This window comes from Amblyraja radiata, chromosome 29 (assembly GCF_010909765.2).
Source record: "Amblyraja radiata isolate CabotCenter1 chromosome 29, sAmbRad1.1.pri, whole genome shotgun sequence".
NCBI classification, from domain to species: Eukaryota; Metazoa; Chordata; class Chondrichthyes; order Rajiformes; family Rajidae; genus Amblyraja; species Amblyraja radiata.
Window position 1 is genome coordinate 13,500,656 of NC_045984.1, and position 14,827 is coordinate 13,515,482.

The 14,827-nt window shown below is 43.2% G+C and overlaps 1 protein-coding gene across 2 annotated transcripts in view; it reads right to left on the reverse strand.

Moving 5' to 3' along the window:
• yju2 (YJU2 splicing factor homolog) overlaps positions 1-6,490 on the reverse strand; it is a 42,218-nt gene extending 35,728 nt beyond the window's left edge. Inside the window, exons 1-3 of one of the 2 annotated variants that reach the window (XR_004416215.1) lie at positions 6,336-6,436; positions 3,649-3,749; positions 1,215-1,359 (exon numbers count right to left, since the gene is read on the reverse strand). Coding sequence is in view for 1 of the 2 variants with exons in the window: in XM_033046608.1 (XP_032902499.1) it covers positions 1,215-1,359; positions 3,649-3,749; positions 6,336-6,359 (270 nt within the window). In the remaining variant the exon portion in view is untranslated. Of the gene's footprint in view, positions 1-1,214; positions 1,360-3,648; positions 3,750-6,335 lie in introns of both variants that reach the window. The other variant, XM_033046608.1, reaches the window with a different exon arrangement.
• Positions 6,491-14,827: the final 8,337 nt, after the last annotated feature.

Sequence of the window (14,827 nt, forward strand, 5' to 3'; positions counted from 1 at the left end):
GTCTTAAACTCTCAGTTTCTGACATAAGCTTCTCTTTGAGACTTTTCGTCTCCCTCACCATCCAGTGGCCTTTGGATTAAACAGTTTCGCACTTTGTGGAAACAAGGTTACCCTCAATGCTTTTCTTCTTCGGAAATGCCCCGAGACTGATTTATTATGCTGCTTCCAGGCTTTTTTTTTGGTGAACTACTTCTAGGTCTAGTAGTCCCATTATAAAACATTTTATCTTCATCCTTTTCCAGAACTATATTTAATCTACTTGATTTTTGATCACAACCACAAAAATGCTCTCCCATGCTCGAAGGGCCAAATGGCCTACTCCTGCACCTATTTTCTATTACTAAACCCAGCATTGCTCCTTTTCCCCCTTGTCAGGCTTGCTACAAGTGGCTATTAATGCCCACCGGAATGCAACTTAGGAAATCTATGGATTTCGACAATTTTTGAACTGACTGTATCCAAGTTAAAATTGGGGTAATTAAAATCCCTCTTTATTTGTTAATTTTGTTGCATGTGTTATAAATATGCGTGCAAGTTTGTTCTTCCGTATCCCTTGGACTGTCTGGAGATCTGTAGTTCATAACCAATAATGCAAGTGTCCCTCTTTTGATCTTTAGTTCAACCTATGCAGCCTCACTTAAACATTCTTCTTACACATACTACCTTCTTGTAGTTGTGATTGTTTTTTTCTAAACAATATTACCATCTACCACCTTCTTTTATGCTTCTCTTTTTTGCCTGAAAACATCCCAACCAGGAACATGAAAGCTTCCTGTCCTTTCCAACTCAGTGTTCCATCATCAATCCTTTTTATGGCATGAATGTTACCTCCATTTATGTCATGTAATGACAATAAATTGAATCAAATCAAATGTCTGAATGCATGCAGGCATAGACTGCTTCATTTGAAGGGGAACGTTGAGATAACACGAATGAAATGGAGCACTGTGCAGTCATCATAACACATCCCCGCTTTGGACCTTATGATGGAAGAAAGGTCATTGATGAAGTATCTGAAGATGGATGAACATTGCCCCAAGGAATCCTGCAGTCATCTGCAGCGGCCAGAATGATTGATTTCCAATAAACAATGCCATTTCCCCAGTGCAAAGTATTGTCTTGCGTGCTCTAGATGAATTGATTGCGTACAAATATAAACCGGTGGAAGGAAACCTCATGTGAGTGAAGCAAAAGGAAGGTGAAATAATAGTTACCTTAAATGTGATTTCTGCCAGACATCTGGTGCACTTGATGTAGAAGCGGAAGATGGGCAGTCCCAGGTAGACTTCATTTTGTACAGTTTCTTTACGTGCGTTGAATTTCTTGCCTTTATAAATATACTCTCCACACGTTTTGCATCTGACACAAGAACAAGCGAAAATGACAAACAGCAAAAGACAAATGGCCCAGGCAATTGAGATGCACCATGCAAGTTGATTCAGAAATTCCATCTCCACTGGGTATATTTGAATTTGGATAAAAAAAATAAAAAGATAGTCAAGACTACATTTTGAAGAAGAGGCAAATTCACCAGTTTCATTAATATAGGAAGTGTAATTGTACCATGTTTCTATGTGTATTTTGTTGACATTTGATGATATGAGGGAGGAGTGTCAGCTAGCGCACTGAGAGAATTTTCTCTTCTCCTATGAATAATACTATTTACTTGCATGGGCAAAAGTGGCCTCAAACTTAGAGAGATGCATCCTGAGAATACATTCTGGTTTAGGTCATGTTCTATAGTCTAGGGATTTGTATTGGAACATGAAGCTCTGATGTTGTATGCATATCATAGCTCTCAAAATGCCTGAGTAACTCAGGGGGGATTAAAATAGCATATTTAGAAAGGTAATCACATAACACCATAAACATATGCAGATGCAGGCCTAGATAGAGTGAATGTGGAGAGGATGTTTCCACTAGTGGGAGAGTCTAGGACAAGAGGCCACAGCGTCAGAATAATAGGACATACCTTTAGAAAGGAGATGAGAGGGAATTTATTTAGTCAGAGGGTGGTGAATCTGTGGAATTAATTGCCACAGAAGGCTGTGGAGGCCATATCAATGGATACTTTTGTTGGAGAATGACAGATTCTTGATTAGTAAGGGTGTCGGGGTTATGGGGCAAAGGCAGGATAATGGAGTTGAGAGGGAAAGATAGATCAACCATGATTGAATAATGGAGTAGATTTGATGAGCTGAAATTGCCTGATTCTGCTCCTATGAGCTTATGAGCTAGAGTTACAGACAGACTCCTAGGAGAAGCAGGCATGGAGTGCAGGAGCTCTGCAAATCCACCCCCCTCACAAACAGTTTCCCAGTTTTGATACAAGAAGGAGCTGGCAATAGAGGGATGGGGTTCAGTTAAGAGGATGTTTAGGAAGCCAAAGCGAAAGGAAATGGCAATAACTCACGGTACTGATCGTGGTATCTAGATCCAAAGTATATTCGGGAAGGAAAGACCACATAGGCCTGAGAGTGCACCAGCAAAAAGAGTCAGAGTAAGGAAAAACGATTAGATAAAATTAAAGGCTCTGTCGGAATTATATATTTTTGGATAGTCTGTCAGGAAATAATAGGGGCTTGTAAGAAAGAAACTCATGGATGGTTTTAATTATTAAACAAATCAAATTGGCAAGGACAGTCTTGAGGACATGTAGATTGAGTGTATTTGGAATGGTGTTTTTGAGCGGTCCACTGAGAAACCATCCAGAGAGTATGTAATTTTAGATCTGGTACTGCAAAATAAGACATGATTAATTAATGACCTTACAGCTTAGAATTCCCTAGGAAAAAGTATAAGACTGTGACAAAGTTTCAATTCAATTCGAGAGAGAAATATGTAAAACTAATGTCCTAAATTTAAATTACAATGGTGTGAGGCCAAAGTTGGTTGAAGTGGACTGGTTAAGTGTAGATGGTAGATTTATAGGTATGTAAAAGGCAGATGCTAAAGTTAACATTGGTCCCTCAGAGGAGGAGAGTGGGGAATTAATACCCCTTATTAATCATTGCTTTTCAAAATGGTGGCAGGTCCTGTCCCTCATAATCTCCTCCAGGCACCTTCCCCCCTCACTGATGTTAGGCTCACTGTCCTGTCATATCCTGGCTTGTCTTTGTGCCTTTCTGAAACAAAGACACAATATTAGCCAGCACGGAGGTGTGGCGGTAAAGCTGCTGCCTTACATTGCCAGAGACTTGGGTTTGATCCTGACTACGGGCGCATGTCTGTATGGAGTTGTCCCCGTGACCTGTGTGAGTTTTCTCCAAGATCTTCGGTTTCCTCCCACTCCAAAAATGTACAGGTTTGTAGGTTAATTGACTTTGTATATAAATGTAAATTGTCCCGAGTGTGTGTACGATAATGTTAGACAGCAGGAATCGCTGGTCAGTGTGCACTCTGTGGGCTGACGAGCCTGTTTCCACGCTGTAAACTAAAATTAGCCATCCTCTAGTCCCCCACAACTGAAAATGTGTACTTTGTCTGTTCATTTAAATATTTCCAACCACTCAATTATTTACAATGCACCATTCATGTAAACAAATTAAATAATAACAAAAATTAGCTCATGTTAAAGATTTGTTACAAATATTATAATTGAAAATACAAACTTAATCACAAACTAGTTGGCAGTTATAGCGTCCCCACCTCATGTTGAAAGGAGCCATTAATCGCACCACATACTGTCGATCTTTGGGAAGTTTGAGTTTTGGGATTTTTGATGGATCAAAATCCGGTGGGTAGTATTTCTGATGAGAGAAAGAAGCAGTGTTTATGGTGAACCAGTCAGCAACAATGTATTTATTTCAAGAGGACTACAATACAATACAAAAACAGGGATGTAATGCTGAGGCGCTCTATAATGTGTTTAAGAAGGAACTGCAGATGCTGGAAAATCGAAGGTACACAAAAAAGCTGGAGAAACTCAGCGGGCGCAGCAACATCTATGGAGCGAAGGAAATAGGCAACGTTTCGGGCCGAAACCCTTCTTCAGACTCTATAAGGTGCTGGTTAGACCGCATTTGGATTACTGTGAGCAATTTTGGGCCTCATATCTGAGGAAGGATGTGCTGGCGCTGGAGAGGGTCAAGTGGAGGTTTATGAGAAAGATCCCAGGAATGAGAAGCTTAACGTATGATGAGCGTTTGATGGCATTTCGCCTCTATTAGCTGGAGTATAAAGGATGAGGGGGAACCTTATTGAAACTAACCGAATAATGAAAGGCCTGGATAGAGTGGATTTGGAGATGATGTTTCCAGTAGTGGGAGAGTCAAGGACCAAAGGTCATAGCCTCAGAATTAAAGGACGTTCCTTTAGGATGGAAATGAGGAGGAATATCTTTAGCCAGAATCTGTGGAATTCATTGCCACAGAAGACTGTGGAGGCCAAGTCAATGGATATTTTTAAAGCAGAGATAGATAGATTATTGATTAGTAGGGGTATCAGGCGTTATGGGGAGAAGGCAGGAGAATGGGGTTAAGAGGAAAAGATAGATCAGCTATGATTGAATGGCGAAGTAGACGATGGGCTGAATGGCCTCATTCGGCTCCTCTCATTTATGAACAAAATATTCTCATATGCCTATTGAGAAGGCAGATGTTAGAATCGAGTTACAGCATCAAGGCGAAGTATGGCAGCCTGATGATGACAGTATTGCAGCTACTGCCTCACAGTAGCAATGACCCAGGTTCAGTGTTGACCTCTGGTGCGGTCTGTGCAGAATTTGCTCGTTCTCGCTGTGTGTGGGTCTCCTTTCACATTGCAAAGATATGCTCGTCAGAAGGTTTAGTGCCCCAAATATGCCAGTGAACATTACATTGAGTTTAGTTTATTGTCACGTGAACCAAGGTACTTTTGTTGTGTGCTAACCAGTCAGTGGAAAAACAATACATGACTACAAGGGTAGATAAAAATGCTGTAGAAACGCAGCGGGTGCGGCAGCATCTATGGAGCGAAGGAAATAGACAACGTTTCGGGCCAAAACCCGAAACGTTGTCTATTTCCTTCGCTCCATAGATGCTGCTGCACCCGCTGAGTTTCTCCAGCATTTTTGTCTACCTTTGATTTTCCAGCATCTGCAGTTCCTTCTTGAACAATACATGACTACAATTGAGCCATTCACAGTGTAGATACAATCTGAGGGATTTAGAGTAAATAAAATGGGATTAATGTAGGGTTGGTGTAAATGGGTGGCCGAGTGTGGATTCAACTGGCTAAATGGCCCGATATGGGGAGAGGGTGCGAAAGTAGGGGACGTGGGGACAGAGTAGGGCATGTGGGGAGAGGGGGCGGGAGGAGGGGATGGGGAAGAGGGGGTGGGAGAATAAATCTTAAGAGATAGAATTAGGCCAGTCGGCCCATCAAGTCTGCCATGGCTGATCTATCTCTCCCTCCATAACCTCGGACACCCTTACTAATGGGTAGGATATGGATATGGGTAGGTGGGAGACATTGTGGAAATGGGGTAGATGTGGGGAGGAGAGAGGACGAGTCCTGAAGAGGACGGGGATGTATGTGGGGAGAGAGGGTGGGAAGAAGAGGACGTGAGAAAGAAGGGATATGGAGGGAAGGGGCAGGAGGGAAGGGGGTGAGAGGAGGAGGGGATGGGGGCAGGAGGGAAGGGGGGGAGAGGAGGAGGGGAGAGGATGAGGGGAGAGGAGGAGGCTAGGGGGCAGGAGGGAAGGGACGGGTGGGCAGAGGAGGAGGGGATGGGGCAGGAGGGAAGGAAGGGGGGGAGAGGAGGAGGGGATGGGGGCAGGAGGGAAGGGGCAGGAGGGAGAGGAGGAGGGGATGGGGGCAGGAGGGAAGGGAAGGGGGTGAGAGGAGGAGGGGATGGGGGCTGGAGGGATGGGGGGAGAGGCGGAGAGGAGAGGAGGAGGAGGAGGGGATGGGGGCAGGAGGGAAGGGAAGGGGGGGAGAGGAGGAGGGGATGGGGGCAGGAGGGAAGGGGGGAGAGGAGGAGGGATTGGGGATGGGGGCAAGGAGGGAAGGGAAGGGAGGGAGAGGGGAGGGGATGGGGGAGGAGGGAAGGAGGGTGGGAGAGGAGGAGGGGATGGGGGCGGAGGAAGGGCAGGAGGGGAGGTGGGGGAGAGTAGGAGGAGGTGGGGGATGGGGGCAGGAGGAGCCCTGGAGAGGAGAGGAGAGGAGGAGGAGGAAGGAAAGGGGGGGGGGGGGGATATTGGGGAGAGAGGATGTGATATGGGGAGGCGGTTTCCATGGCACCGATAAACTGCCCGCTGTCCGGCCGGTTGCGCGGAGCCGGTGGCGACGACACCACCGCGGCCAAAGATCCTATAGCGGAGTAGGATCTTTGACCGCGGCGTCTCCACACTTACATTTAACACCTTGCGCTCCGACATGTTTCAGCGGCTCCGGGGGCGCCTTCCCTCTCCAACCAAACTTGCGCGTTTAGTCCCGCCCCCGCACAAACCCTCCAACCCGATTGGGGGACGACAACATTCCAGCTTCCATCCCCAGTTTCCAATTGGCTCTTTCCTGCGTCAATCAAATCCGCATCAAGTTAGGTTGTGCCATCGTGCCGCGGATGAAACGTCCGATGGGACAACCGGTGTTCTCTGCTCCGTTCCCGGCTCCAACAGATTCAGAGGAGGAAACATTAGCCAAGATTTTATCCACTCCCACTCCCAGGGTTGGGGTTGAACATGTTCGCACAATTCTGTCCAACCTATGGACTTTTTTACATGGTTATTATTAAATCCAAATGTAACACATTTATTGAAGTCTTCTTTAGTGTGTTTAAGAATTTTGTTTCTAATCAATATATAGATCGCCCAACTTTAGAAGGGGCAAAACTCAACCTTATCTTGGGAAGCAAGTGACTCAAATGTTATAGGTTAATCCATCTCCTCCCCTGTCTGCTTTCCGCAGAGACCGCTCCCTCCGTAACTCCTTGGTCAATTCGTCCCTTCCCACCCAAATCACCCCCTCTCCTGGCATTTTTCATTGCAACCGCAGGAAATGCTACACTTGTCGCTTTACTCCCCCCCCTTGACTCCATTCAAGGACCCAAGCAGTCTTTCCAGGTGCGGCAGAGGTTCACCTGCACCTCCTCCAACCACATCTATTGCATCCGCTGCTCTGGGTGTCAGCTGCTCTACATCGGTGAGACCAAGCGTAGGCTTGGAGATCGCTTCGCCCAACACCTCCGCTCGGTTCGCAATAACCAACCTGATCTCCCGGTGGCTCAGCACTTCAACTCCCCATCCCATTCCGAATCCGACCTTTCTGTCCTGGGTCTCCTCCATGGCCAGAGTCACTGGAGGAGCAGCATCTCATATTTCGCTTGGGCAGTTTGCACCCCAGCGGTAGGAACATTGACATCTCCATTTTCTGGTAGTCCCTGCTTTCTCCTCCCCTTCCCAGCTCGCCTTCAGCCCACTGTCTCCGCCTCTTCCTTTCTTCTTCCAACCCCCCACCCCCCCCCCCACCCTCACATCAGTCTGAAGAAGGGTCTCGCCCCGAAATGTTGCCTATTTCCTTTGCTGCATAGACGCTGCCTCACCCGCTGAGTTTCTCCAGCATTTTTGTCCACCTTCAAGTGTTATTAGTGAGCACTTTGGGACCAGTGACTAGAATTTTCAGATAATTATGGGAATTTTTTTTTTTTATAAAGAGAGTTATGAAATCAGGAGCATATATAAGGTGAAGAGACAGTCTTTTCCGAAGGGTAGAGATGTCTAAAACTAGAGAGTATTATTTAAGGCCAGAAGGGAAAGATTTAAAAGGGTCCCAAGGGGTAACCTTTTCACACAGTGGTGGGTACATGGAACCAGTTGCCAGAGGAAGTGGATGAAGTGGGTACGATTCAAATTTGTAAGACATTTGGACAAGTGCGTGAATAGGTTGGACAAATATGGGCCAAGCACAAGCAAGTGGGATTAGCTGGTTAGGAAGGTACAAACAAGTTGGGCTGATGGTCCTGTTTCTGTGCTACATAGCTCTATAACTATGATTCTTTGACTCTATTTAAAGTGGTCACTTCTAGTGCTCTCTGAAGTCTTCAGTGAGATAACTACCCAGCAGGAAAATAGAAGCAAAATTATTTGGCAGTTATTGGGTAAAAGAAGGTCTTACATCTAATAATCTATTCTGCTTCTCTTTCCATAGATGCCGCCTGACCTGCATAGCATTTTCAGTATTTCCTGCCTTAATTTCAGACTTTCTGCAACTGCAATATTTCAATTTTGTAATGTCAGTAAAGGTTGTTCACTTGTAGGTCACTGTGAAAGAACTTTATGAGAGAGTTACTTGATTTTTTGAGGTATTCACACTGGGAAGTTTAAGATAGTGTCAAGAATGGTTTCCCTTAATTAAGCAAGGAAAATGAAGTGTCTGAGTATTTTATTGTCATATGCACAAGTTGGACAGAGGGAAAGGAAGAAGCAAATGTGCAGAGAACAGAGAAGAAGGGTTTCGGCCCGAAACGTCGCCTATTTCCTTCGCTCCATAGATGCTGCTGCACCCGCTGAGTTCCTCCAGCAAGTTTGTGTACCTTCGATATTCCAGCATCTGCAGTTCCCTTTTGAACACAATACAATGAGGTCATCTCTTCATAAGTCTCTTTATGTGAAAGGGACAGAATTAGGCCATTCGGCCCATCAAGTCTACTCCGACAATCAATCATGGCTGATTTATCCCTCCTAACCCCATTCTCCTGCCTTCTCCCCATAACCTCTGAAACCCACGCTAATCAAGAATCTATCTATCTTTGCTTTAGAAAGATCCATTGGCGCCCAGAGTAGGGGAATTGAGGATCAGAGGACATAGGTTCAAGGTGAAGGGGAAAAGATTTAATAGGAATCCGAGGGGTAACTTTTTCACACAAAGAGTGGTGGGTATATGGAACAAACTGCCATAGGAGGTAGTTGAGGCTGGGACTATCCCATCGTTTAAGAAACAATTGGACAGTTACATGGATAGGACAGGTTTGGAGAGATATGGGCCAAGCACAGGCAAGTGGGACTAGTGTAGCAAGTTTGGATGAAGGGCCTGTTTCCACACTGTATCATTCTATGACTCTATGACTTGGCTACAGCCTTCTGTGGCAATGAATTCCACAGAGATAATCAGAGGTAACCTTGACTGCAATGGAGCCAATGGGTGTTGGGAAGCTACCCAAGATGGTGAAATCAAGGGTATGGCTGTGAATTTGAACTATGGAATTTAAATGGAGGGTGAGGTCAGACGGGATGAAAGGGCAGCAACCGAGAGGGGATAAAATCAAAGGGTTGAGATGGAGCATTAAAGGATAAGGATACAAAGTTGATCACTGCAGAGGCGGATGGAGGAAAGGTTTAAACACTTCAGAGAAATATTTTATTAGTCTTGGATGGGTGAAGAGAAATTAGAATTGTAATGGAAGGTGAAGGATGGAAAAAGGTGAAATTCTTAGAGGAACAACTGGCAAAGTGTTGATAAGAACTTTGTCACAACCATGATGACATTCGGAGGACAATTGAAATGTATAGCTCGATGGAAATGCTTCATCATCAAACATCCAGGTTTCCATCAAAGCCACAATGTCTATGAAATATAATAAACTCATGGCTACCAAGTGCCTTGATTGCAAAGGCCATCACAGAACACCAACCTCCCTTCTATTGATTCCATTTATACCTCGGCAAGGCAAGCAGCATAATCAAGGATGAGTCGCACCCTGGCCAATACCTATTCTCCCCTCTCCCGACAGGCAAAAGATATAGAAGTGTGAAACCACACACCACCAGATTCAGCGACAGTTTTTTTCCTAGCTGTTATCAGGCAACTGTATCATTCTACCACAACCAGAGAGCAATGCTGAACTACTATCTACCTCTTTGATGTCCCTCGGACTATCCTTGACAAGACTTTGCTGGCTTTTCCTAGCACTAAACGTTATTCCCTAATCATGTATCTATACACTGTAAATGGATTGATTGTAATCATGTATTGCCTTTCTGCCAACTGGTTAACATGCAACAAAAAGCTTTTCACTGCACCCCCGGTACACAAGAATAAAATCAAGTGGACTGAACAAAGGATTACGTGTTCTGGAAGAGACTTCAGAGGATCAACTGGTATATGAATATATTATATGTACATAAGCCTTATGGATAAAGAATGTAATTATTATTATTAGTATATAAGACTTCAGCACCATGTATTGGGATGCCTTGCAGTTAGCTCTTAATAAAGACCATATATTTGCTTTATGTCTCTTGGTGTTCTGTATATGTTCGCATGGTCAAACCTTACCAATGTTCCCAGCATATCCACCCTGAAATAGATTACAATTGGCAACAAGACTGTGATTCAATTCCAATGTGGATCTGGAGATTGGGTCAAAGTGATTCCTAGTAATTGGGTAATTCAGCATTTACTATTTCAAAGATAGACACAAATGCTGGATTAACTCAGTGGGACAGGCAGTATCTCTGGGGAGAAGGAATGGGTGACGTTTTTCGGTCGAGACCCTTCTTCAGAATATTTCAGACTATATCAAAGGCAGATAAAATAACAGTGATCACAGAATAACTTTCATTTATCTGCCTTAACTCAACCATATTGCAAATTACCTCAGGCTTCCTCTAAATCTGAGTTACCTTTTAACCTATCTCAAATGATATTGTCCCCTCTAATTATCATTGATTCTTCACATAATGTATTATATCTTGTGATAATTGGTTTGTCATCAAAGAATTGCTTATGTTAGTTCATGTTGCATTCGAATCAGATACATTCGTCATGTTGTTCTTATCTTTGATCCTCTCATTTATTTCAGAAACAAGTTCATTATTCTTTGCTGCATTACCAACCATGACCAACCCTGTTTTCACACTGTCAATATTGATAAATTAAACTAAATGAAGTACAATTAAGTATAATTGTAAAATGTAAGTCACTTCACCTGCGCAGGAAACAGGGCAAAACAATGAAAATGTGACTTTCAGTATTATCCAACATAGGCTACATACCTATTAAGGGATTAGCTCATGGGGGAGAAATATTTAATTGCAGGCATTGACCACAGGGTAAAGATGGGACAATCCATCCTCAGGCTTAATGTGCATGGGTTTACATGTTTCACAAGCCCAAGAAGGAATAGTGATGACTCCCAGAAGGCATTAAGTGATGACTCCCAGTTTCCACATAATTTACGATAGAATTTGCAGAAGCATATTGGGTTTTAGTTTAGTTTAGTTTAGGTTAGAGATACTTTCAATCCTACTAGAAAGTCTGTGATCCCAACTCACAAACTTTACAATTATTATACAGTGCAATTGGCTCACCGATGGATGTCTGAAATCTTTTTTTTTTAGTTTCACTTTGATTAGTTGAGGTCAAGGAAAGCGCGTTCACGTTGCGGCCCTGTTTCCACCAATCTTTCCACCACCATGCACAAGAAGCACAAGAAGCGACCATTGTATAATATCCACCATTGTATGCAGATATCCACCATTGTATGCAGATGCCGAGAAGCGTGTTCAGCTCTGGCTGAACAACTTCTAATCTTGTGTGTGGACTCGTTAAGAAGAAGACTTAGTTTCGTTTGGGGATACAGGGCAGAACCAGGCCCTTCGGCCCACTGAGTCTGCACCAAACAGCGAACCCCGCACACAAGCAATATCTTACACACACACTGGGGACAATTTACAATTTTACCAAAGCCTAATAACCTATAAACCTGTATGTCTTTGGAATGTGGGAGGAAACCGGAGCACCCGGAGAAAACCCACGTGGTCACAGTGGAAATCTACAAACTCCGTTCAGACAGCACCCGTCGTCAGGATTGAACCCGGGTCTCTGGCGGTGTAAGGCAGCAACTCTATCCGCTGCGCCACTGTGCCACATTTTTAACGTGGAGCAGAAATCGCAGCCTATTGTTCATTTGTGTTGCTTTTGTAAGTATACAGTTAGAAAAAAGATTGTGATAAAAGTTTTTCCAGGTATGAAAATTCTAATTGCACAGATGGAGTCTGTGGGCCTATGCCAGATCCTAAGGGAGCAGTCCCATTATTCCCACTCACCCTTCCCCATTTTCCTATACCTCTGCAATTCTTCTCTCTCACACATGCACATCAGCTTCCCTTTTGTTTCTCATTTTGCCTCACACCTACAGTGTACCAAGAAGTATCATCAGGAAGGCTGATTCATTGGAGGTGGTCTTGAATGGGAGCATCTTGGAGAATACAGCCCACCCCTCCTTGACACACTGGCCAACCTGAGGAGCACCTTCAGCAACAGACTGAGATCACCAAGATGCAGCACAGAATGCAAACGGAGATCCTTTTTTCCTTGTGGCTATCAAACTGGACAACCCCTACCCCTTCTGTCGTGGGGTAGACGGACTCCCCTCCTCCCCCCCCCCCCCCACCCCAATCTTTGCACATCCTCTATCCTTGACTTTCCACTCGTCATTTTAATTTTCGTGTTTCATTTATCTTGTTGTGTTTTATAACAGTTGGCAGACCAATTTCCCTCTTGGGATAAATAAAGTTGTATCGTATTGTATCGTATCGTAATTTATAGTTGATAAATAACTTACTCGCTCATGTTTGGGAAGTAGATTGTGAAAGATTGTGAAAATTCAAATGGGCAACACGCAAGTTCAGGAATGAGTCCAGATCCCAGGAGATATGAAGCAGCAACACCAACTGTTATGCCACCATGCTGTACCATTTTTTCTTTGTTATTTGGAACTGCCATAAACCAGTTTCCATGGAATCCACAACATATGAAATATATAAGGATGGTTCAGTTCCTTAATTACTGTAAGGTTTAACTTTATTATTGTCACGTATACCGAGGTATAGTGTAAACATTTGTTTTGCATGCTATCCAAACAGATCAGATATACATAGATACCAACAGTTCATACTCAAGCACGATAGATAGAGCAAATGGGAAGATATAGAGTGCAGAATATATTTCTCAACATTGTAGTGCATGAGTTCCTCAGACAAAGGCCAATGTCATCAATTGGATACGTGAATTGAGCATTTCAGGAAGGACTATTCAGAAGCTTGATAACGGAGGGAAGAAATGAACAAAGTTTGTAACAGTTACTACAGTAGCAATGCTTTAAATGAGATGACCATGCAGTTCTGGCGCAGAAGTGCTAACAAAATACATATAAACGTAAGAAACAGAAATAGAAACTGAAATATCTTGTTTATTAGCTTTTGCCTGCACTATAAAATATCTTGGGCATTTTATTACAGAATAAATGATAGTTGATGAGGATATTTATAGGCAACGACGTATGCTGTATGTACAAATTTGCAGAGACTAAAGGTGACCCATAATGTTGCCATGAGAACACTGCTAGGCGATACAATGTAATTATCGTGGCCTTGTCAAACATAAGGTTTAGCACTACACGCTACGAATCCCACGTGGAGACACTGGTATCGCTCTCGTTGTAGGACTTTGATCTTTCTTTTTTATTCTGGATTTTAAATCATGTACTGTGTTTTTTGTATATAACTTATGATGCTTTTATAAGTGATATACTAAGATTTTATGTATTTTATGGTGTTTTTATATGCAATGTATTTTATGTAATGTTGTCCCTTGTCTGGACCTTGAGTCCGAAATAAGGTTTAATAATAATAATAATAATAATAATAATAATAATAATAATAATAATAATAATAATAATAATAATAATAATAATAATAATAAATCATAGCGATCTTTTCCTTCCGCACTTCTTTCCTGTACTATTCCCTTGATTTTCTGATATATAAAGCTCAGATACACAGAGATACAATCAGTTTAAACTCGTACAATAGATAGAGTAAAGGGCAAGATACAGACTGCAGAAAATAGTTCCCAACATTGTAATGCATTGTAGAGCATCAGCATCAATGGGCAGCATGGTGGCACAGTGGTAGAGTCGCTGCCTTACTGCGCCAGAGACTCGGGTTCGATCCTGACTACGGGTGCTGTCTGCACGAAGTTTGTGCGTTCGCCCGGTAACCTGCATGGGTTTTCTCTGGGTGCTCTGGTTTCCTCCCACACACGCATACAGGTTTGTGGGTTATTTGGCTTGGTATAATTGTCAATTGTCCCTAATGTGTGTAGGATGGTGTTAGTGTTGATGAATTGCTGGTCAAAGGGTCAAAGGTTCTGTGCTGTACCTCTAAAACTGAAGAACTAAAACTAAAATTAAAACTATCTATCAATTTCTGTACTGAGTATATCCAGTGACTGAAATTTCACAGCCCTGTCAGGTAGAGAGTTCCAATTTTTTGTTGAGAAACAAAATTTTCATGGGTCTGTCCTGAATGACTGATCTCATATTTTGAGTTGGAGGCCCTTGGTTCTGGACACCCTATTAAAAACCTGCATCTGGCCTGCCAAGTTCAATAAGATCACCTAAGATAGATACAAAAAGCTGGAGTAACTCAATGGGTCAGGCAGCATCTCTGGAGAAAATGAAAAGGTGACTTTTTGGGTCGAGACCCTTCTTCAGACTGAGAGTCAGGGGAAAGGGAAACGCGAGATATAGATGGTGATACAGAAAGATATAGAACAAATAAATGAAAGATATGCAAAAAAGCAATGATGATCAGGGAAAGGTGGAGCCCACAATGGTCTATTGTTGGCTGTGGGCTGGGTGATAACGATTTATGCAAACAATGAAACTCTACAGGATGACAGTAAAACTAGTACGACGACTAGGGTGGGGGAAGGACGGAGAGAGAGATGATGCAAGGGTTTCTTGAAGTTAGACAAATCAATAATCTTACTGCTGGGTTGTAATTATACTAAAGTCTTGATAGTCCAGGGTCCCTACCATCATCCATGCCCCCAGGTGGCAGTA